Genomic DNA, 25,583 nt, shown 5'->3' on the forward strand with positions numbered 1-25,583 from the left:
AAATGTTAAATTAAGACTGGTACTGCAGACCAAAAACCAGTGTAAACAGAATCATCAGAGGTGAAGTCAGGCACACTTAGATGGTTATATTATGATTATATTAGGGCCAAACATATAAATGTGTGCCATCTACAATAATAATAGAATAGACTATATTGTGGGTTGCTCTTTCAATAAGTGTGAATTTTGTTAAGTTTCAGACTCAGTTTTTTAAGCAAACTTGAGAATTCTCAACATGCTGTACTGGACAGATTTCTTACAGTTTTAACTTTTTAAAAGTCGGTCCTACAGTGGGTTGCAAAAGTGTAAAAGGTACCATCCATCCATTCATTATCTAAGGCATTCCAGTCCAGTCGAGAGACCATGTCTCTCCAGCATGCCCTGGGTCTTCCAGGGGTTTCCTCCCAGTTGACCATGTCCATAAAACCTCCCTAGTGAGGCCTCCTTACCAGTTGCCTGAATCGCCTCGACAGGCTCCTCTTGATGTGGAGGAGCAGCGGTTCTACTCATTGTGTCTCCCAGATAACCTAACTTCTCACCCCATCGCTAAGGTAGAGATCAACCCGATGGAGAAAACTCATTTCGACCGCTTGCATCTGCGTTCTTGTTCTTTCAGTCACTACACAACTTTGTGACCATAGGTGAGGGAAGGAATGTAGACCAACCAAACAAGAGAGCTTCGCTTTACAGCTCAGCTCCCTCTTCACCCCAACAGACCAGCACAAGTCCGCAATTTTGTGGTAGTTGCACCAATCCATCTATCAATCTCACACTCCATTCGTCCCTCACTCTTGAACAAAACTGAAAGAACCTCAATACCAACTTGGAGAGGACAATCCATGCATGAGGACCATGGCCTCAGATTTAGAGGTGCTGATCTTCATAAGAGCTGAAGATCACGGCACGATGACACCAACAGGACCACATCATCAGCAAAACTGGACTCCCTCTGACCCCTGGATGCACCAAAAATTATGTGCATAAGTTATAAACAGAATCAGTGACAACAGGTAGACGTGGCAGAGTCCAACTCTCACCCTAAAGGGTCTGACTTACCACTGGCAACTCACGCACCACTTGTATAAACACTTGTTCTGATAGCTCCAGGATTCAAAAGCGGTATTGCACCTTTGAGTAGTGCAGGTTACTGCAGAGTAAGAGACATCATGAAGACCAAGGAATTATCCAGACAGGTCAGAGGCAATGTTATAATGAAGTTTGCCATCAAGCACATCGCCTCTGTCACAAACCCAATACCTTTCACAACACCGAGAACACCATCCATACAGTGAAGCATGGTGGTGGTAGCATCATGCTGTGGGTGTGTTTTTTCAGCGACAGAGCTTGAGAAACGGGTCAGAGAAATAATCAGAGAAATTCTTTAGCACAAACTGAGTCTTCCAGAGACTGGGACGCAGGACAATGATCTTATAAATACCTCTAAAGCAACATTCAGGTGGTTTAAAGAGAAACAAGTAAATGCACTGGAAGGAACCCCCCCCCCCCCCCCCCCCCCCGGTTGGGTTGTAAGGCAACAAAATTGAGAATACCAAGTGGGTGATTAGTTTTGCAACCTACTCTACTTTTTCAAGCATCTTAAATTTCTGAAAGGCACAAATAATTTTCCACACATTGTCGTCTGTAAAGAGTGTGGCACGTCCATATCACAGGAGAACTACAGTACATGCACAGAGTACATTCACTGGCAAGTTAAAGTTGTATTTTCTTGTTAAAATCCTTCAGAAAATTAAAACATACAGAGGAATGAAACCTGGTCATAAATGTCCTTTGTGTACTGCATCCATCTTGTACAGTGACTTACAGTGACATTGGTTCAGCTCTATATAGTGTGAAAACAAAACAAAACATATAAGTGGAATAATAACGCTGTCTTCAGACGATGAGTTGACGATTCTTCACTAGTGGCCTTCAACTGCTGTCTTGGTATCAAAAGTGGCTCCATTGCTTATTCTGTAAAGAAAAAAAACAGTCTTCAGTAAACGTCATAACGAAGACACTTGATTTTTTACTTTACACAGTAAAAATGTTAAAGCCAGTCCTCTGGGCATTTATTTCTTTAACTCTGTTCCATGCACACCTCTTAAGAATGGCAGTCACTCATATTGCCAATACTGCCACCCTGTGATGAAGACGCTTTGGAAATGTATCCGTTTCAAATAACACAAAGCATGAGTTCAGTCCAGTCATGCCAGTGCAGCCGTATCATCCTGCTTTTTAAAAAAGTAGGAGGGTTATTTACCCAGTTAACCAGCAGGTGGCACTACATACATCTGCTTAGACTGCAGGTTTTTAGAGCCAGGAAAAGCAAACCCAGAAGGTATTAACGTCCTAAGGGTGCAGTCAGCCAGCATATGGAAGCAACAGATGGAGTCAGACAGGCTGAAGCAGCAACAAGAAGCCAAACATAAAGAGGGAGGTCAGCAGCAGCACACAGGGCAGGGAGAGGCAGGCTGTCTGGGAACTCACCTGGACTTTACACAGGGACGACTTGTCTGACGGACATCTACAGAGACATCACAGGGAGCTGATGGAGGTGGGGAGCAAACGCAGCACAACAGCTTATCTCGTGGGAAGGTTTGGTAGTTTACAGGTGGTCTAAGACCGGGACTGAAACTAAATATACAAGTCCTGCTGGTAATCCAGGGTAAAGCAGAACTGGTCCTTAACCAAATGTTTGTCTCTCTCAAATTGCTCACAAAGAATCTGTGAGGTAAATTATTTGGAGGCCTATTTGCTTAAAGGATAGGTCACATAAATAAACTGGTTCTTACAGATCTTGCAGATCTAAACTGATTTTACCACTCAAGTATTGGATCTGGCACGATCACAAACCCTTTAATATTACTGGGTTTAATAAACACTATACAGACCAAATTATCTGGTCACACTTGACTGTCACAGCAACAGGGACTGGAGGAGTTGGACTTCATTTGCAGCTCTTAGCATCCACTCATTCAAGATTTAGGTGGGTTTTTTGTGTGAATTCATTTTATAGAGCATTCATGAGTTCAGGCACTGATGTTGGGCAGGAAGATCTGGCTCACAGTCTCTGTTCCAGTTCATGCTAAAGGTGTCAACCAAGACCAGTTAAGTTCCTCCATACCGAACTCAACAAAACCAGGTTTTTAGAGTCCTTGCTTTGATCACTGACACAGCCATGTTGGAACAAAAAAGGGCCTTATCCAAAGTGTTGCCATAAATATGGAAACACAACTTGACCCAACTATCTTGTATGTTGTAGCGTTAAGATTGCCCATGACTGAGCGCTACCTAAACCCTGACTGAAGCTCTTGAATTTGACAAATATCATGTGTGTGGAACAACTTTGTCCATACTGACACTATAAAAATTCTTAAATAGCATAAACTAGATGTTTTTTTAATGCATTTGGATCAAACAAGTTGGCAAGCCTGTTTTTACATCAGACTGTCAGATGAATTCACTGTAATGTACTGCATGTTGAGTTTGAGACGTGAACGTTGCTACAGACCACTGGTACATGTCAAAGGAAGAAACAGAAAGGGCGGCAGCTCAAAGGACAAGAATATACAGAGGAAAATACTGCAAGAGACCATCAGAGTCTGCCACATCTCTTGAACCTGAACACTGAACGTCAAAGAATTTAATCCTGTGATCTGGTAATGACTTTAAATTTGCACTAAAAGTTGTATAATTTAATACAAGGCACTAAATTTGGGAGCCCCTTGAACAACCGTTTATTTGAGGTTATGATAAATTGGATCACACATATAAAAATGAAGCAGTGAGGAGATATGGCTAGACTCTGGCAGGTAGTTGTACTCGTATGTTCAGAGCAGAAGTGGGACTGGAGGAAGTGACCAGAATAAGGTGGACCGGGATGAAGATTGTACCTGACTCCTTGCAGAGCCTCGAGGTCTCCTGCAAGCTTTGCATTACGGTCCTGCTCCTCCTGCAGCTGCCTCCTGAGAGCATGCAGCTCCTGCTGAGCCTCAACTTTGATGTCGTTGGCCACCACCACAGCCGTCTGGAGGTCTGCTTGAAAACGTCGCCAGTCCTCTTTTTCTTCCTGAACACACAAACACAGATGAGAAAATGACAGGTTTACACATATATACTAATTTAACAGGAAATAAAATCAAATAAAACAACAGCTCATGAGTATTAAGCGTAGCAGCCTGTTTCAGGTAACCACCTCTAAAATACAATCTTAAAAAGAGACCGGTTAGAAAAATCTCATGAGAAAATTATACATTTTAATGCTTATGACGCTGGAGAGCACTTAGCATTTATTAAAAAGATTATATGAAGGGTAAATAACCCACAATGCCTTTTTTCATAGTCTTTCAATAAATAATTACCATATTTTTAAGACTATAAGGTGCACCGGATTATAAGGTGCATTAAGTGAAACAAAACAGTCAGATAAGTCAAACTTTATTCAACTTCTTCACAAGAACTCTCAACATTGTTCAATTGTACCACATAAAATCAGTTCGAGGTCAGTAAGCCCAACCAGAATTAATACATAAGGCTCACTGGATTATAAGGTTCACCATCGATTTTTGAGAAAATTTAAAGGATTTTAAGTGCACCTTATAGTCCGAAAAATACGGTACCAGATGTAGAGTGCACACTAAGCACAAAAGCGCTGTTGTGCAATATCAATAATAATTATTTCTATTGGAAAGATATGATACACAATTAATTCAGCGTATCAAAAGGCTCATTTTCTATTATAATGGTTGGTTGATCATCACATTTGAGACACTGGTAAACAAATAAATCCCAGCGTTTAACAACAGCACATGTAATGCTGCAGACCGCCATGTATGTTTATGCTTGATTGATTAAAAAGGTTCATAAATCTTTTCAAATTTCCTTTTGATTCACGCATAAATGGATTCTGCCTTGATTTTTTTTTCAGGAGTCTTGAATGACTGTAGCTCACCTAAAACCCACCAGCCAGGAAAAGCTGGAGTGTAGACGATAAGTTTCATGTTTTGTTTTGACCTGTTCCTTGTTAATATATTAATTGTTGTCATTTTAACCCTGTAACACATAAAAGGACAGACAATCTTTGAACACTTTATAATATTTATATTTCTTTACAGTTTAAAAGAATAATCGTTAAAAACTGTTGGGTGCTGAAGTTTTATTGTGCTTTTTTTTCTTCCTGAAACAGCTTGAGGTGCACAACAGCAAGGACTGTGGTAACATTTTTACCACTTCAGGATTTTTTTAATACTTTTTTTTTGTAAAGGTGGGTCAGTCCATTACCTTCTACCTGAGCAACCATGGTTTCATAATGAGTACAGAACGTGGATTTGTTTTTATATTGTAGTTAAAAAGAATGGATATCTCTAAAATGTGTTCTTCAGGACAACATATGCTGTTCTAAAATGTCTTGTGCACTTTTCTACATGAATGCTGACCAAAAAAAGCAAGCTGGTCTGGGAAGCTCAGTCCTCACCTCCTTCTACAGGTGTGCAGTGGAGAGCATCCTGTGCTCCAGCATTACCATGTGGCATGGAGGCTGCACAACTGCAGAAAGAAAAGCTTTGCAGAGAGTGGTGAATGCTGCACAGAAGACTGTTGGAGTCAGTCTCCCCACCATCACAGACATTTACACCTCCAGATGCAGGAAGAGGGCGACCTGCATCATGAAGGACCCCACTCATCAGCACATACAATTTTTGCCACGCTCCCCTCAGGAAGGAGATTGAGGAGCATTAAGTGTAGAACCACTAGACTGAGGAACAGCTTCTGAGGCTGTTACACTCATAAATCTCTAACCAGGATAATCACTGTGAAAAATCACATCATGATGCTAGTGATTTGTTTCAATGTTGCTGGTGATCCGTTTCATGTTGCTGCTGATCTGTTTCATGTTGCTGCTAATCTGTTTCATGCTGCTGTGTTCATTCGTACATCTACTCACAGAGACTCATGTTCGTGCTGCTGTTGGGTGTATTGTTTTTATGCTACTAGTGCTCGGTGTATTTTTTAAACGTTTTTTTAAGTTCATATCTTAGATCTTATTGCTGTTTTTCTTTTGCATTTTATTGTTGGATGTAACTGGGACCCAGTGTACACAGTTTTGTTCCACCACATGTACCACATGTGGTGTGTATGACAAAAAGAGAACTATGAATCCTTGAAAAAGGAGCTTTCCCAAGAACTCTGCTCTAACCCAAAACACCAAACCAGACATTGACTTTTGAATTTGGTCCTGAAAACAGTTTGGATGGTCCTTGTACCTTTGGTTTGAAGCACACTATGTCCATAAAAAATGAAACAAATAATTTTTCCTTTATTTAGACAGATTAATCCCATTGAGCCTCGAGGACTCATTCACAAGAGAGACCTGATTTCAACAAAGAATGACAACAACAATGGACAACAACGACAACAAGATAACAACAATAATACAACAAGACAACAATAATATAATGTAATGCTGATTTATCTGACCACAGCATCCATTTCCACTCTGAGATAATCTACTGGTAATCTGGTCTAGATACCTCTGAACTTGGAGGAGCTCCTGGATGAGGTTAATGTTCGGCTTCATATGAACACTTTAAAATTGTATTTTATTTATAAATAAGTAAAGTTGAGCTTTGCAAGGTTTATTACCTGCTTCAAGTACTATGGTTGATGATGGATCTGATTGTAGAGCCTTCTGACATACTAGGCTTGCTTTCTTATTCTTGAAGCAAATTTAAAATTTACTGTATATTTTTTTAGACAAAATGTAATATTTTGTGCTCACACAGACGGCTAATTAATTTAAATTAGAACTGAATGTTTTTAAGTTGGACTTGTCATGTGTGCATGGCAGAAGCAGAAACGCTAAAAAAACAAAACAAAAAAAACCCAACAACCTCAAACTGACAAAATTCAATAAAATTCACATTTTAAAATATCAAGAAAAACATTCTAGCCAAAAAGTGTACTTTGTAATCGGAATGCTTTGACTTTTTTTTTTTAAGTCAATACTTAACCACAAAAAACAAACAACATTTATTACTTAGTAATACTTTTGTTTCTGTTCATTTGCAGTCAGAATGAAATAAAAACACATTCTGTACACAATAAACAAAGAGATGACCAAAAACTCTAAGACAACTTCTAGAAGAATATGCAGAACTATAGACCATAAAACGTTGGTTACGTACTGTAACCCCAGATTCTATGAGTATAGGTGTAGCCCTTTAAGGCTGTCGCTTAGTGGGTTTATCCCGTTATGCGGAGCATTACACTGAAAAATTTAGTCCACGCCCACCTGCTGTGTGGACCCCACCCCCACCTGCTGTTTGGGCCCCACCCGGTCCGTATGAATTACGTTAAAAGCGGGAAATCGGCTCCCAAAAATAGCTTTTTATTCAGCCATTTAGGAGCCAGTGAGGCCCGACGCTTAAAGGGCTACGCCTATACTCATAGAATCTGGGGTTACAGTACGTAACCAACGTTCTATTTTGTATAGGCTTCGCCCTTTAAGGCTGTCGCTTAATGGGTTAAGGGCGAAGCGGATGTTGTCCTCGCCTCACTGGGTCCATTCAAACACCGTATGAAGCAGAAGCTTGCCCAAAAAACGTCTCGTCACTCAGCTCCCATATGCGTAATTACGCATTGCGTAATTATGTGTGCCATGCACAGACGCATGTTGTGTAACTATGCATTCTGAATACATGAACGCCCCGGAAAACTTCAACGGGGAGGGAAAAAAGCTGAAAAGAGCCATGAACCAACCGGTTTACGGCTGAACCATATGAACAGATAAATAATAACAGGAGAGCTGATTATTAATCAAATGAACCGATTGGTAACAATAGTCGTGAACTGATTAGTGACAATAGAACCAAAATAACAGTGTCTCATAAGATGGGCAGTATGAGGTGGTTGCGAGGCGCAGGCAGGTCTCCAGTTGATCATCATTCATTGTGGATCTGTTTTTGGACTTGATGATTTTCATGTGTGAAAAAGCAGACTCACACAGGTAGGTAGATCCAAAAAGTGCTGTTAAGTTCAAAGCACATCTTCGGATGTTAGGATACTTTTCTTCTGACAGCAGACTCCAGAACTCTCCATCCACGCCAGGTGATGCTCTGGATTTGATCCCAATGTCATTTTGCAGACTCAACACCTCATTTTCAACACCAGAGCTGTCCAGCTGAAACACGGACACCAATTTGGACACAATGTCATCCACATCAACATTTCCAAAAGGATAACACATGTAGCTGGTAACAGGCTCGATGGAGGAAAAGTCAGTAAATCGTCTCTCAAATTCTGCTGAGATGCTCTGAACCTGCTTAGAATAGTGTGCACTGTCCAGTTGTGGGACTTCTTTCCCTTGACGCTGTAGCTCTGCCTCCATGTGTGGGAAGTTTCGCAGGTCCCTGCGTTGCAGCCGACTTGTGAGCAGTTGCAGCCTGCTTTTGAAGGTGCTCACAGAACTGATCATGTGGATTATGTTTTTGTCCTTTCCTTGAAGCTCCAAATTCAGTTCATTGAGCAGGCTGGTGAGATCTGTGAGGAAGGCTAAATCCAAAAGCCACTGGGTGTCCTCTAGTTTTGAATGTTCACCATGATCTGACAGCTTCAGAAAATCCCTGATCTCAGGCAACAGCTCACTGAATCTGTCCAGAAATGTACCTCTGCTTAGCCACCTGACGTCCATGTGCAGCAGCAGGTCTGTGTGGTCTGCTCCTGCCTCCTCCAAGTGAGCCCGGAACAACCTCCTCTGCAGACTCCTGGCCCTTATAGAGCACACAGTTTTCATGGCAACATCCATCACTTCCTTCATGTTTAAAATCTTCCCACACAGGGCCTGTTGGTGGATGATGCAGTGATAGTGCAAAATGTCTGGGAAAGCATCATTCTGCTTGCAGAGTGCAACAAATCCACTGGTGTGACCAGTCATTGCTGGAGCGCCATCAGTTGTTATAGAAATTAGTTTAAAGAGGGGCAAGTTGCTTTTATTAACAAACTCCATAAACACATTAAAAATATCTTCTCTTGTGTGTCCCTTCAAAGGCAAGATGGTGAGCAGCTCCTCTTTTGCACTCATGTCTGCAAAGGCCATTCTGATAAAAACACACAGCTGGGCTACATCCACCATGTCTGTCGACTCATCAAACTGAAGAGAGAAACACTCACATTGTTCCACGTCCTTTTTTAGCTGCTCCTCCACATCCACAGACATTCCCTCACATCGCCGTGTCACTGTTTGTCTGGACAACTGCACGTCTTTAATAGCAGCTACGATCTCACTTTTATTTTTAAAATCATGAAAAAGCGCATCTGCAGCCTCAATAAACGCTTCTTTCATAACTTGTCCATCGCTGAAAGACTTCTTATGTTGAGCCAGGATGCGGCTAACACGGTAGGAAGCTATTGTAGCAGCTTTACCTTTTGTGCTGGGGCGAGTGAAGACTGATTGCTGGGCTGCAAGCTTGTTTTTTAGCTCCCGCACTTTCTGAGTCCGTAAAGAACTTTTAAGAGGGAAATCTGTCTCAAACCGTTTGTGCATCGTCTTGAAATGCCGCTCCAAGTTACACTTTTTGGGTAAGGCAACGCTCGAATTACAGATGAGGCAAATGGACTTCGAATTAGAATAAACAAAAAAATACTCCTCCTCCCACTCTGTGTGAAAATAATAAGTTTTCGTTTGCTTGTTCGCTAGTTTTCCATCCAGGTTTTCTGCGCACCGACATTACTCCACGAATGAGCCTAAAGTCTCGTGAGAGCACTGTGTCACCGCACCCAAAACTCGCGAGACTATGTCTGTGAGAATACAAGTCAAGGCTTCGCTTCGCGGGCGACTGGGAACCAGCTCGCGGGCGACCAGCGACTGGTTGGGCACACCTGCTCTGTAGGCTTCAGAAATGACCTCACACAGCCAGTGTGACAAGCGCTGGGTGGATAACGGGAGACCTGCAGATGCATCTCTATAATGCACAAACAGATGTTGACGCATTGCAGCTGTGCACGTTATGTAACACGTCAATGCCCGCACAGGACAGAGGAGATAAAAAGACGCTACTTCTTCTGGTCTGTGTGAAAGGTGTGTGTGGGGGGGGAACGAGATGACCCCTCCAACGATATCGCTTTTGATTAAAAAGAGCTTGTGATGTTTTAGGCATAAAAGCTGGGTTGGTCTAAAATCAGCTGGGCTGCCGTCAGCCTGAATTCTGAGACATGACGGAGCGACAGAGAGGGCAGATAAAACACTCACTCTCTTAGCGGATGTTAAAGCCAGCAGCAGGGCTGTTTAAGGAGACAAGAATTTAAGTGGAAACTGATCCATAGGCTCAAATGGAGCTTTGATCAGGACTTGCAAGACCAGTATTAAATCCCATTGTGGAACAAGTGGGTGTGAAAACAGGCCTGCGTCTCTGTACACCTTTTAGAAAACACTTCATCAGCGGATGATTAAAACCTGTTCTGTCTCAGAAACCTTCGTGGCAGGAATAGATGGCTGCAGCGTACGAGTTAAACATGCTGGATGCAAATTTCTGTCCATCAGCTGCTACAGAAAGGACAGTATGCCACCTAATGGACATGAGGTGGCCTCTACACCCTTCTCTGTACACCAGCGCTGAAAAGCTGTCCGCTTTGATGTGTACATCGTTGTGGTAGATGCAGCACGTGAAACCTGAATTGTGCGCACTACATCCTGTGGGCGACCCATCCTCTCTAAGTGGATCCGTTCAACGGCCGGATCCACAGGTGCTGGCCTATTTCTGGGTAACTCCTGGTCGCTCCTCCTGCCTGGAGGAGAGCGTCCTCCCTCCACGGCAGTTTCCACGGGCACCACGACAGCAGGCATTGCAGGACTGGGAACCATGGTGCGCCCCCTGTTCGGAATACATGAGATGTACCCACTCCAATGGAGAGCAGATTGGGTGTGCCCCACACAGCATCTGTCTCACAATGTGGCACATGGGTTGAGTGCATACATCTCCTGCCAGTATGTATGCAACAGTCACTTGCTGTCTGTGTGAATCAAAAACTCTGATGATTTTGCAGCTCAAGGTAAGTGTTGAGTCACATTCAAAGATCCCGTGCGACACTCCAAAAACATTTAAAAGGCTGCTGTGTGGCGAGCCACAGCGGCTCCACAGCTTATTAAATGTGTGTGACGTAGGTCTGCTGACGGAAAACAGCTGATATCACTCAACCGGTTCACGTGAGTTGCACTGCTGCCACCTGTCTGTACAAACTGCTCAGCAGCAGCAGGTGTCCAGATAAAGCAGAATTAAAGCGACTCGGGCGCATAATGGAGTGTTGTTTCTCCCAGTTCAGAAATTGACAATCTAGAATAAATCTCATCTTTCCAGTTCATTGGGACCAGGAAGTGATGAGAGAGGGACCTTGCGTTTTCCTCTCCTTTTGAGACTCTAGAAATTACATTTAAAACAGAATTCCTGAGCTTCTGCAAGAGGGGACGAGATCTGTTCATAAATGACAGAAAAAAAGTCACAGAGTTCCTCCACACCGGGTTTTGAGCTGGACTGCAGCGTGAATCCCCGGATGAAAACGGTTCGCCCATCCGTCTGGAGCGCGCGCTCATTGCCACCCGTTTATAAGTTATAAAGCGGGCACGCATTTATGCTGTGAAACTCACATGCGTGCTGATGTGAGCTGGAGCGCGCTGAGTGAGAAAGAAAAAACACGCGCATCCCCAAGCATGCAAGACGTTGTGTGGAAGCAGCTCATCTGTGTTGTGCTCACGTTGTGTGCAGCTGCTCCATGTAAACGCTCGGGAAACGGGTGCGCGTATGAGCCGACGTGCCCTGAAGGGTCGTGTGTGCACGTCCTCATTCATGCGATGCCTTAAGCCAGGATTGCCGCGGGGGCGCGCGTTGGCACTGGTGCGGTCAGGAAGCAGCGCGCAGCATCAGTGGGGCGAGGTTACCACTGGCTCGGTCTGCAGAAACACGTTCATTGTTGGCTGCGAATCACGAGAGCTTTTGAGTGATTCCACGAGCTGCAATATTAATTCAGAAAACCTTCTTTGAGGATGTATGAGCCGAGCCGCTGTGAGGCTTGTGCAGCTGCTGACGCCGCGGGAGCGCGCATTGGCACTGGTGCGGTCAGGAAGCAGCGCGCGGCATCGGTGGAGCGAGGCTACCACTGGCTCGGTCTGCAGAAACACGTTCATTCTTGGCTGCGAATCACGAGAGCTTTTGAGTGATTCCACGAGCTGCAGTATTAATTCAGAAAACCTTCTTCGAGGATGCCGGAGCCGAGCCGCTGAGAGGCTTGTGAAAGCTGCTGACGCCGCGGGAGCGCGCGTTTGACATCACTGTGATGAAAAAAACGTGTGCCGCTTCTGCCGAGAGCGAGATACGTTGCAGAGCTCGTACCGCGGTCTCACGTTAATGTTGACGTGAACGGCGGGCGCTGAGAGCTGCGTGCGCACTTTCATGCTGCGGGAGCGTGTATCAGCACCGCTGACAGTGAATGAAAAACAACCTTAAAAAGGCTCATTCGTGATGAGTGTGTGTGATGGGGCCGCTTGTCAGATAAACCATGCTGACAGCCTGGCTAAAGGACACTTCATCATAAAATTATGTTATTTCACATCGTGTCATCAACACACCTCCAGCAACCCGACACCTGGTTACCTTCCCTTGAGCTCTGTTTGTTGTCCTGGAGGGCCCCCTGTTGGTGAAGTCCGGGAAAAAAATGAACTTCTGGATGCCGGGGACGTCTGACGGGAGGGGCTGGCGTAGCAGAGCTGGGGAGGCGTTGTGCAGCCGTGGAGCATCTTCAAATGATCTCTCGCTGATGAAAAGAGGACCTCCAACAAACCTCCTACAGCTCTCCTGAGAGGAAGGTGGAGTGACGAGCCAGGAGAACCTCTGGGACCTCGTTCTCCGGCTGCGATGCGGGGCGGCAGACAGCAAAAGAGGCGCACCGGTTGAGGATGACATCAGTTGCCCTGTAGACGGAGTGTACTGCAGGGGCCGGCAGCGTCGTTAGCAAGCAGCCACTACGAGAGCGGAAGAGCCGAAGGACAGAGGGCCACGTCTCTTCCTGCCTCTGAACGTGTACGCCAACAGCGTAACGTGTTGTTCGCTGCAGCCATGTGGAACACATGCTGGTGAGCTCAGTTGGAGAGCGGTGTCACCGTCTCGGTTATGCTAACCAGAGGCACGGGACGCTGGTCCACCTCGACATCTTGCTCCAATGAAGCCTCCATCAGGCTCGGCTCCAGGGGGCATGGAAGGACTTTCCGCTCAGTGAACCCCTGCTCTGGAGATGGGTGCGGACTGTGGAGACCGGCTCCCCCAATCTACCAGGAAAGAATCGTCTGTGGCCTCACCCGTAGGACATCCTGTTGGAACACGAGGCCATATGGATCAAGACGGTGAGCCGGAATGGAACCCAGTAAACAACCTTCCCGCCGGATCATCCGAACTGGCGGGAAAGGCGTGGGACGTAAAAAAGGGGTCCCTTCATGTCAGCCGCCTCCTGGGTTACGCCGGGCAACCCCTGAGGGCGCCATCGGCCAGGAGCAGTGTGATCGCCGATGCGAAACCAGGTGGGGTGGGGTGAGCATTCACTCAGCCCCCCTCCACCGACACTACGCTCTCCAGGAGGGAATGAGCAGCGGGGGGCTGCAGCTGAGCGCCGCCTGTCCCGGAGGAACCATCCGATTCGCTCCGAGGGTCAGCGACAAGAGGAAAATTACAAGATGGCGTTGTCCAGCGTGTAGTGACCTGTCACTGAGAAATATTCCTCGGCGCTTACCTTGAATAAGACTGCTCATCAGCTTCTCCTCGGGGAGGAGAACTCACTGGACGACCGGAGGTCGACTGCCGGGCCAAGCATTCTTAACAAAGGTTGGTCATCTACACAACTTTCCTTCTTCGTTCTTCTGACAGTGCTATTAGCTCGCTGAAGAAAAAATGGGAGCCGATTTCCCGCTCTTAACGTAATTTATACGGACCGGGTGGGGCCCACACTGCAGGTGGGCGTGGACTAAATTTTTCAGTGTAATGCTCCGCATAACGGGATAAACCCACTAAGCGACAGCCTTAAAGGGCGAAGCCTATACGAAATAGAACAGTCTGAACAGTCTGTAGAGGTTCTAGTCCACACAAAGCTCAGTGTATTGAGGACTAAAAGTTTGTTTTGTCAAAAAGACAAACAAGAAAGACGAAAGCCTGAGATTTACCATTAATATGGAATACTGAACCACACATTTATATACAACAATTTAAAAAAAGTTTACCAAAATAAGTCATTCTGTCTTCCTTACCTTTCTCTAACACACAAAACAAAAACTCATCTGACATACAGTGGTGCTTGAAAGTTTGTTGAAAGTTTGTGAACTCTTTATAATTTTCTATATTTCTGCATCAATATGACTTAAAACATCAGATTTTCATACAAGTCCTAAAAGTAGATAAAAATAACCCAGTTAAACAAATGAGAAAAATATTATACTTGGTCATTTATTTATTGAGGAAAATGATCCAATATTAAATATTTGTGAGTGGAAAAAGTATGTGAACCTTTTTTTTCAGTATCTGGTGTGACCCCCTGTGCAGCAATAACTAAACATTTCTGGTAACTGTTGATCAGTCCTGCTCCGGCTTGGAGGAACTTGAGTCCATTCCTTTGTACAGAACAGCTTCACCTCTGGATGCTGGTGATTTCCTCACATTAACTGCTGCTTCAGGTCATTCCACAACATCTGGATTGGATTAAGGTCAGGAGTTAGACTTGGTCATTCCAAAACATGAACTTTATTCTTCTTGAACCATTCTTTGACATAACATCTTGTGTGTTTAGAGTCGTGTTGCTGCATGACCCACCTTCCCTTCAGATTCAGTTCATGGACAGATGTTCTGACATTTTCCTTTAGAATTCTCTGATATAATTCATAATTCATTGTTCCATCAATGATGGCAACCTGTCCTGGCCCAGATGCAGCAAAACAGGCCCAAACCATGATACTATCACCACCATGTTTCACAGATGGGATAAGGTTCTTATGCAGGAATGCAAATTTTTCCTTTCTCCAAACATTAAACTTTTCATTTAAACCAAAAATTTATATTTTGGTCTCATCTGTCCACAAAACATTCTTCCAACAGTCTTCTGGCTTGTCCACTTGATCTTGATCAAACTGCAGATGAGCAGTCATGTTATTTTTAGAGAGCAGTGGTTTCTCCTTCAACCCTGCCATGATCACCATTGTTGTTCAGTGTTCTCCTGACGGTGGACTCATGAACATCAACATTAATGTGAGAGAGACCTTCAGTTGTTAGAAGTTACTCTGGGCTCCTTTGTGACCTCGCTGACTAGGTGTGGAATCCACACCTTGTTCTTGAAGTGATCTTTGTTGGTCCACCACTCCTGGGGAGGGTAACAATGCTCTTGAATTTCCTCCATTTGTGTACAACCTGTGCGACTGTGGATTGGTGGAGTCCAAACTCTTTACAGATGTTTTGTAACATTTTCCAGCCTGATGAACATCAACAACTCTTTTTCTGAGCTCCTCAGAAATCTCCTTTGTTCCTGCCATGATCCACTTCCACAAACATGTTGTGAAGAGCAGACTTTGATAGATCCTGTTCTTTAAATCAAACAGGGTGTCCACGCACACCTGATCATCATCATCACATTGATTGAAAACACCTGACTCTTAATTTCACCTTCAAATTAACTGATAATCCTAGAGGGATACATACTTTTACCACTCACAAATATGTAATATTAAATAATTTTCCTCAATAAATGGTATGGTATGGTATAAAGTTTATTCATTTTAAAAATACAAAACAGTTTAATAATATGTAAAAAAAAAATACAAGAGATTTAAAATGAAAGGCAACAGAAAGAAGAAAAAATCTTATTATATCTGCCCCTTTTTCCAAACATTTAGTTCAATCATAATAATCTTCAAGTGACAGAACAAAATGAATAACCCTTTCTAATTTTTCTAATTCTAATACAAAAATGCACTAAGCTATTTCATATATTTTTTTTTAACAATTCAGCTTTGATCTTTTTCTTAAATGTACACATTGACTTGGCATTTTTAACATCACTCTCCAGACCATTCCACAATCCAATTCCTTGGATTGAGGTAGACCTTCCCTTCAGACTAGTTCAAAATTTTGGTTTGACAAATATCTCTATCCCTTTAAGATTATAACAACTTTGTCTTTTAACAAAATTTCTTTGGATATTTAATGGTAATGTTTTATTTTGAGCCCTATGCAGAACTGATAAAATACTATAATCTACCAAATCATGGAACTTCAATAACTTCAGTTGATAAAATAATGTGCTTGATGGGTGACTGTAATGCTTTCTAGTGATAATTCTTACAGCTCTTTTCTGTAAAATAAAAATAGGCTTTGTAAATGTTTTACACGCTTTCCCCCAAACATCAATGCAATAGATTAAATGTGGAACAATGATTGTATTATACAACATGTACAGAGCTTTATCATTTAATACAATCCGGATTCCAAAAAAGTTGGGACACTAAACAAATTGTGAATAAAAACTGAATGCAATGATGTGGAGGTGCCAACATCTAATATTTTATTCAGAATAGAACACAAATCACAGATCAAAAGTTTAAACTGAGAGAATGTATCATTTTAAGGGAAAAATCTGTTGTTTCCAAATTTCATGGCGTCAACAAATCCCCAAAAAGTTGGGACAAGTCCATTTTTACCACTGTGTGGCATCCCCCCTTCTTCTTACAACACTCAACAGACGTCTGGGGACAGAGGAGACCAGTTTCTCAAGTTTAGAAATAGGAATGCTCTCCCATTCATGTCTAATACAGGCCTCTAACTGTTCAATCGTCTTGGGCCTTCTTTGTCGCACCTTCCTGTTTATGATGTGCCACATGTTCTCTATAGGTGAAAGATCTGGACTGCAGGCTGGCCATTTCAGTACCCGGATCCTTCTCCTACGTAGCCATGATGTTGTGATTGCTGCAGAATGTGGTCTGGCATTATTGTGTTGAAAAATGCAGGGTCTTCCCTGAAAGAGATGACGTCTAGATGGGAGCATATGTTGTTCTAGAACCTGAACATAGTTCTCTGCATTAATGGTGCCTGTCCAGACATGCAAGCTGCCCATGCCACAAGCGCTCATGCAACCCTATACCATCAGTGATGCAGGCTTCTGAACGGAGCGTTGATAACAACTTGAGCTGTCCTTGTCCTCTCTGGTCTGGATGACATGGCGTCCCAGTGTTCCATAAAGAACTTCAAATCGTGACTCATCTGACCACAGAACAGTCTTCCATTTTGCCACACTCCATTTTAAATGACCCCTGGCCCAGTGCAAATGTCTGAGCTTGTGGAGCTTGCTTAGAAATGGCTTCCTCTTTGCACTGTAGAGTTTTAGCTGGCAATGGCGGATGGCACGGTGGATTATGTTCACTGACAATGCTTTCTGGAAGTATTCCTGAGCCCATTCTGTTATTTCCTTGACAGTGGCATTCCTGTTTGAGGTGCAGTGACGTTTAAGGGCCCGGCGATCACAAGCATTCAGTAGAGTTTTACGGCATTGACCCTTACGCACAGCGATTGTTCCAGATTCTCTGAATCTTTTGATTATGTCATGCACGGTTGATGATGATAACTTAAAAGTCTTTGCTATTTTACGCTGGGTAACACCATTCTGGTATTGCTGCACTATCTTTCTGCGCAACAATGGTGGAATTGGTGATCCTCTTACCATCTTGGCTTCTGAGAGACACTGACGCTCTGAGAAGCTCTTTTTATACCCAATCATGTTGTCAATTGACCTAATTAGTGTTAATTGGTCTTCCAGCTGTTCGTTATATGCTCAATTTCCTTTTTCCAGCCACTTATTGCTATTTGTCCCAACTTTTTTGGGATTTGAGGACAATGTGAAATTTTGAATCAACATATTTTTCCTTTAAAATGTTACATTTACTCAGATTAAACTTTTGATCTGTCATCTGTTATATTACAAATAAAATATTGACATTTGCCATCTCCACATCATTGCATTCAGTTTTTATTCACAATTTGTTTAGTGTCCCAACTTTTTTGGAATTCGGTTTGTAGGAATGCTCTCCCATTCATGTCTAATACAGGCCTCTAACTGTTCAATCGTCTTGGGCCTTCTTTGTCGCACCTTCCTCTTTATGATGCGCCAAATGTTCTCTATAGGTGAAAGATCTGAACTGCAGGCTGGCCATTTGAGTACCCGGATCCTTCTCCTAAGTAGCCATGATGTTGTGATTGCTGCAGAATGTGGTCTGGCATTACCGTGTTGAAAAATGCAGGGTCTAGATGGGAGCATATGTTGTTCTAGAACTTAAACATAGTTCTCTGCATTAATGGTGCCTTTCCAGACATGCAAGCTGCCCATGCCACAAGCACTCATGCAACCCCATACCATCAGTGATGCAGGCTTCTGAACGGAGCGTTGATAACAACTTGGGCTATCCTTGTCCTCTCTGGTCCGGATGACATGGCGTCCCAGTGTTCCATAAAAGAACTTCAAATCGTGACTCATCTCAGCTCTTTTTATACCCAATCATGTTGTCAATTGACCTAGTTAGTGTTAAATGGTCTTCCAGCTCTTCGTTATATGCTCAATTTCCTTTTTCCAGCCACTTATAGCTACTTGTCCCAACTTTTTTGGGATTTGTTGACACTGTGATTTTTTGAATCAACATATTTTTCCTTTAAAATGTTACATTTACTCAGATTAAACTTTTGATCTGTCATCTATGTTATATTACGAATAAAATATTGACATTTGCCATCTCCACATCATTGCATTCAGTTTTATTCACAATTTGTTTAGTGTCCCAACTTTTTTGGAATCCGGTTTGTAATTCCCTGACTTTGTATAGTACTGCAATAGATTTAACTATTTTTGTTCTTACAGAATTTATGTGATTTTTCCATGTTAGCTGTTCATCAATGATTCCACCGAAAAATTTAATCTCATTAACTCTACAAATCTCAACACCTTCAATTTTAAATGGATCATCAAAAGTTCTCTTTATTTTACTAAATATCATGTATTTAGTTTTATCTAAATTTAATGATAATTTATTAAGTTTATTAAGTTTGTATTTTATCAAATTCTGTCTTCATCAATTCCAACATCCGTTTTACATTTTTACCCAAACAAAAAAATGTGGTGTCATCTGCAAAAAGGACACATTTGAGGAGTCCTGATACATTCACTAAGTCATTCACATGTAAAATAAATAACTTTGGTCCAAGTACAGAGCCTTGAGGAACTCCAGACGTCATATTGCAGAGGTCAGATGTTACACCATTTATTTGTACAAACTGTTTCCTATCTTTTAAATAGCTAGATACCCAGTGTAATGCTGGTCCTCTTATACCATATTTATTTAATTTTTCAAGGAGAATAGTGTGGTCAATATTATCGAATGCTTTTTTTAAATCAACAAAAATACTAACACAATATTGTTTTTGATCGACAGCAGTAGTTATTTGTTCTATTAATTCCATGAGAGTCATTGATGTAGAGTTTTTTTGCTCTAAACCCATACTGACTGCTACTTAGAATGTTTTGTTTAGTAATAAATTTATCTAATCTGGTCACAAATAATTTTTCTAGAATTTTTGAGAACTGTGGTAATAAGGATATTGGTCTATAATTATTGAACAGACATTTATCAGCATTTTTAAAGAGAGGAACTTCCTTAGCTACTTTCATATTGTCTGGAAATATTCCTTTTGAAAATGATAAATTACATATATATGTAAACAGCTCAATAACATAACTCATAATGTCCTTTACAAACATCATATACATGTCCACCCAGTCTTTTGATCTCTTATCTGTAAGATTTTTTATTATATTCATTATTTCTTCTTTGCCAGTTCCATTAAGAAAAATACTGTTGTCACAACCTATAACTGAATGGTTCACATTATTGTCTAATTTTTGGTATTTTAGCTGCAAGGCTTGATCCAACTTTCACAAAATAATGATTAAATCCATTTACAATTTCATTTTCATCATGGATTTCATCGTCATCCTTCAGAAAATATTGTGAAATACCTGTTTTTGCTTTATGACTTTTCAGAACACTATTTATTACTTGCCATGTAGCTTTCATATCACCATTAGTTTTATTAAATAAATCACTATAATATTCCTTCTTGTGTTTCCTTATAATCCCTACTAATTTATTTTTATACTTCTTATACAGTATTTCTCTTCGGCCTCTTGTGTTCTCAATTTCAAGAAACATGTATACAAATAATTCTTTTTTTTACAAGCATTTCTCAACCCTTTCGTCATCCAAGGTTGGTCAACACACAATTCTTTTCATACAGAGCTCCTAAAATATTCATAAACTCATCATATGATCTATTTACATCATCAACATACACGTCTCTCCAGCTTTGTTTATGTAAATCATCTTTTTATTTGTCCAATGCTTTTTTTGATGTGTTTATTGTTTTTTTCTCAATTGTAATTTTTTTTGTAATGCTTTGATCATTTTTATAATTAGTGAAAACTGGTAAATGATCACTTAAATCACTTGTTAAAATAACTCCTATCACATCCCCATTTGTTATATTTGTGAAAATATTATCGATTATTGCAGCACTATGAGTTGTAATTCTTGTTGGTTTTGATATTAACGGATAAAGATTTAAACTATACAATGAATTTGTAAATGTACCGATGTTATTTGAATCGGTTTTATTTCCCAGGTCAATACTAAAGTCTCCACACAAAAAAATGCTTTTATTAAAACTCTTGTCCAATAGTTGTACAATTTTTTCAGTGAATATTTCTATATTCGAACCTGGAGATCGATACACAACTTATTAATATGTTTATATCATTCTTGTTTATTATTTCTATTGTTATTATTTCCATGATTTTATCAGCAATTATTGACGTTTCATTAATTAATTTACATTTTATTTCATTTTTAACAAAAAGCCACTCCACCACCCCTTTTGTTGCTTCTGGTCACATGATATAATTCATACCCTTTGATAAATGAACAACTATAATATTTTGTCTCATTTGTTGAACTGGGTTCTCTTTATCTACTGTTAGGACTTGTGTGAAAATCTGATGATGTTTTAAATCATATTTATGTAGAAATATAGAAAATTATTAAGAGTTCACAAACTTTCAAGCACCACTGTACATCTAATTGTAGCATAAATATCATTGCAAACATGTGTTACCCTAAGAAAAGGAAAAACTGTCCATTGTCAAACATTCAGGTCTGAGGATCACTCTCTTTGAAATGCCAGAGAACACAGCATTTAGTTTAATAATATTAACTACAAATTTAATCTTTGTTACAGCATTCTGCTTGAAAATTACACACAGTGATTAGTGTTGAGATATGTGACAAATGTGTGTAGATGCTTGTGTAATTTGACATTTTCATAGTTCCTTTGTGTGGAGCTCAAACAGTAAACACAATTACCAGGACTTAATGTTTGAAACCTTACAAATAATTTTCTAGTTTCTTACCTTCATCTGTCTGCTCTGAGCTTTCAGTTGTCGCTCTACTTCAGCTTTCTGCTCCTCCAGCTTTGTCACAACATCTGCAAACACAAAGTTCAGGTATTTGAGAACTTATGTGAATCAGACCAGTGTGATCTGCCACAGTCAGTCCAAACATTTAGTGTTTTCAGCCATTACAAACTGATCAACTTCACAGAAGACAAATCAAAGTATGTGTTTGGATATGATCCATAATGTTTTAATATACATTTTGAGTTTAAGGCTCAATGAGAAACATTTGAGTTTAGTCTATTCCAGCAGTCCTGATGTAAAACCTATAGTTTAGTTTGTTAAAGTTAACAGTCAGCGGTGTATTACGTTCACTAACAAACTGTACGATAATAATAAATACAAATACACTGATTTATACTGCAGGATTTCACTAAAATATAAAGATTTAAACTGTGTTGGGAAAACAAAGTGTAATCTACGAGTTGATGAGATTACTCTACGTGGTGAAAGTTTCAGTGATCGGCAGGAAATGAATAAACAGAAAGACGATTCAAACGTTATCAGGGTTTTCCACTGAAGAACACAATGAAGGTCAGACAGAGGGAGGTTTCAAGTTGTAAGACATTCAGCCTGTTTGAGTGAAAGTGTGGCTCATGATGGAAGAGCTCGAATCAAAGAAGCTGAAACAAACAGCGACGAGGACAATGGCTGTCTTCAGAACTGAAATTTGTATGAATCCATTTATATTCCTGTTTTCAGAACAAAGTTTTTTTCCATACTTCTTCCCACTGCTGTTGACTTGAATGATGGATGCAGTGCATGTGCAGGTTTAGTAGAGCTAACTCTGGTCAAAGAAGCCTTTGGCAACATCAATCCAAAGTTCACACTGTTGGTCAACATGTGTTTTAGTAGTTTATGAAGATAAAATTAGTAATTATAAAAAGTATAATAATAATAATAATAATGGCCTGTGGATGTTGTATAAGTGACAAGTGACTTCCATTATATTTTAAAGACAAATCTAGCCAGTAACTTTAGAACTTTTAAGAGGCATATTGGGTTTTTTTTCACTGTGTGATAGTTTTGGAAGTCTTTCTACCACACATTCATAAGGATGGATCAAATACCAGAAGAATGTGTTTTTGTTGAAACACCACCCAACTCACTCTCCATGTCCAGGACAGCTTGGTTGGTGTGGCAGTTTACAGCCCTCTGCTGCTCCACCTGGTCCTCCAGCTCAAAGATGGTCTCCTTCATTTCCCTCATCTGGTTCTCTGCCTGCATCCTGGCGTCCTCCAGGGAACTCACTTCATCGTTTAGCTCCAGCTCTCTCTTTTCAGCCTGCTCCTGGATTTGCTTGCACTTGACTTCCAGCTGTGCATGGAAAAATAAAAGTACATGAAAGTTTGAACTTGTGAAATATATCAGTAAAACTTAGAAATTTTGTTTTTTGTGATAGTAACTGTGAAGGAGCTAACCGAGACGGTCAATAAAATTTACTAAAAGGAAATTTGTTTCTAAACTTTGGGGTCCAGTCTATGTTTAGTCACATTTTGATAAACCAGTCTTTTGAATTTCTTGAAACTTCTGCAGTTCGTGAATGAACTTTGCCATGATCCTTTGGAGCTACACAGTTTTCTACTTTTTGGAATACGTTTTTGTTGTTAGTTTTTATTTGTGACTCACTGAACACAAAATGTTAAAAAATTTTAAAAAGGTAAAAACAACAACAAAAAAAAAAACCATACCGTATGCCAAATAAAATAATGTAAATAAAGTTAAATAAAAATACCAGTAATTAGGGTAATTAGCATGGAAGTTTTGAGTTTGCCAATGTCAATGTGAATGAAAAAGTAGAGAGAGAAAATTGAAAAGGTATTATTATTATTATTATTATTATTATTATTATTATTATTATTATTATAATTAGTGGTTTTGTCACATTGACCCAAAGAAAACTGCTTGGAGCCAGAATGTGTATCAGTGGTATAATAACACGTTCATGTGTGAAGATAATGATTGTTTGTTGTGTAGTTTTGTGCCTTGTGTTTGTTTTAGAGATAACTAGAGCAACACAAAGATTATGATGATACTAGAAAAAGAAAGAACTGCTGCCAGCTGACAAAAGTTAAACAAAGGACTCAAAAATGAAGTCAAAAACCAACAACAAAAGCATTAAATGCTTTGCATTGCTGAAGAATGGGCTTTGTTTTACTTTGCATTAAATGTACTTAAAAAAAGATCCAAACATGGAAAAAAACCATTTCATCAGTTAACATTTACAGAAGTTCATACACTGCTAATAATTACGAGTTCATTTTTAGTATCAGGTTACCTTTTTAAACTTATTAACTCAACCTTGTACATATTGTACAATATTTGTTATTTTCTTGCAACAACTTACCCATTTTGGAATTTACCTTTACATAAATACAGCTCAGGAGGTCGCAAGTGTTTTCAAATTAGAAAGACGTAAACGAGAGCCAAACTGTTCATAGATGTCTGGGCTAAAATTGGACTGAATCTGCTCTAAAAGTGAACGTTTTCTGGAGGTTCCAACTAAAGATACGTCATTTAATGGATGCTTGCAAGAATATGTCTAAACCCAATTGGGTTGATTTCTATGTGGAGTTTGAATGTTCTTCCTCTGCATGTGTGGGTTTTATTTAGTCACTCTGGTTTTTTCCTCAGTTCTAAAACAATCATGTTGAGTAACTGGAGATTCAAAATGTACCCTGGTTTTTAAGTGAGCATCTATGTTTGTTTGTCTGCATTCTCTGTGATGGACTGGCGACCTGTACAGGGTGAACTGTGCTTCTCACATGGCTGAGAAACAGGCTACAGATTTGCGTTACCGACAGGATGGAAAAGGGAATGAGAACAAATGTAGGAAAGAATGAAGGGAATAATATTTGTTTTACAAAGGACTTAACAGTAGCACCTTTAGTTTTCTACCGCTTCTCAAATCCTACCAAGCCACCAACCTAAACATCTTTAAGCACTCAACTGCAAGTCCTCTCGTATCTTGGAGTCCAAGTCAAGCTGGATCATGTGCTGTGAGAGTTCATGTTCTGACTGGCTAATATCCTCCCATCGCTATAATTCTCTGAGCTGGTCTACAACACACTTCTGTATGTGTTTGCGGATAATGATGACAAATTGAATGTATAAGGGGCTAGAGAGAAAAAGCTCATCAGCTGGGTATGAAGTGAGGACCACCAGGTGACAATCACTGTAAATAAATTTACCCTTAAGTTACTCTATAGTTTTGTGATGTAGTATTTGTTAACTCTTTAAAAGTCTAGTATCTTTCATTCATCCAAGTTAAGGTTAAGAGTTATAAAAGTAAAAAAAATAATAAAGGAAAACAAAGCTCATGTAACTTTCTTGTTTTCCCCAGCCACTGAAGATGAAGTCAGTGCTCAATTAATTACAGCTGATGTGAGAAATCACACTACAGGGCAGGTCTCAGTGAGGATAATACACTAAAAAAAGAAAATGATGTAGTTACACTCTTCAACTGGTGCCATGTGACTGGAACAGATTAGCATGTTTGTCAGTGATTTTAGAGTCACTTCACTTTCATATCCATTTGGCGGGTTACAGAGGAATGACTCAGAGGTTCATGCACTTGTGAAACTCTGTGCCCCTGATGTTGGCAACTAAAGTCCCCGTCCAACAATGATTTGGAATGACTTCCTAAATCGATGGAGACACACTTCACATTTAAGCAGCACAAGCCAAACTTAAGTGTTTACGGTTTTTAGGGGAAAACTAAAGTGACTAAAAGCTCACGTTAGCTGTTTAAGTGAACGGTAAGTACTGAAATGTGTCTCTAGCTACCGTACTTGCCGCCGTACATGTTGCACCACCGTATAAGTCACATCAGTCCGAATATGTATAATAAAGTGGAAAAAACAAATATGTCGCTTCAACATATAACTTGCATCTATTATGCATCACCGCTGACAACCTGGTAACGTGGGCCCGTGTTGTGCCAAAAATCGATTGGCTGCCAAATGGTGGCCGCGGGAGTGTGCACGGGAGGACTTTAACAAGATTAACACTTAAAAACAATT

At 40.7% G+C, this 25,583-nt stretch overlaps 1 protein-coding gene across 1 annotated transcript in view; it reads right to left on the reverse strand.

The window, feature by feature from the left end:
- Nucleotides 1-25,583, reverse strand: part of specc1 (sperm antigen with calponin homology and coiled-coil domains 1) — a 314,251-nt gene that overhangs the window by 212,142 nt on the left and 76,526 nt on the right. The window contains exons 5-7 of the mRNA XM_037687657.1: nucleotides 22,671-22,878; nucleotides 21,520-21,593; nucleotides 3,894-4,069 (exon numbers count right to left, since the gene is read on the reverse strand). Of these exons, the coding sequence (XP_037543585.1) occupies nucleotides 3,894-4,069; nucleotides 21,520-21,593; nucleotides 22,671-22,878 (458 nt within the window). The remainder of the gene's footprint in view (nucleotides 1-3,893; nucleotides 4,070-21,519; nucleotides 21,594-22,670; nucleotides 22,879-25,583) is intronic.

The sequence above is a fragment of the Nematolebias whitei genome, chromosome 14 (assembly GCF_014905685.2).
Source record: "Nematolebias whitei isolate Nwh7 chromosome 14, NemWhi1, whole genome shotgun sequence".
Classification (NCBI taxonomy): domain Eukaryota; kingdom Metazoa; phylum Chordata; class Actinopteri; order Cyprinodontiformes; family Rivulidae; genus Nematolebias; species Nematolebias whitei.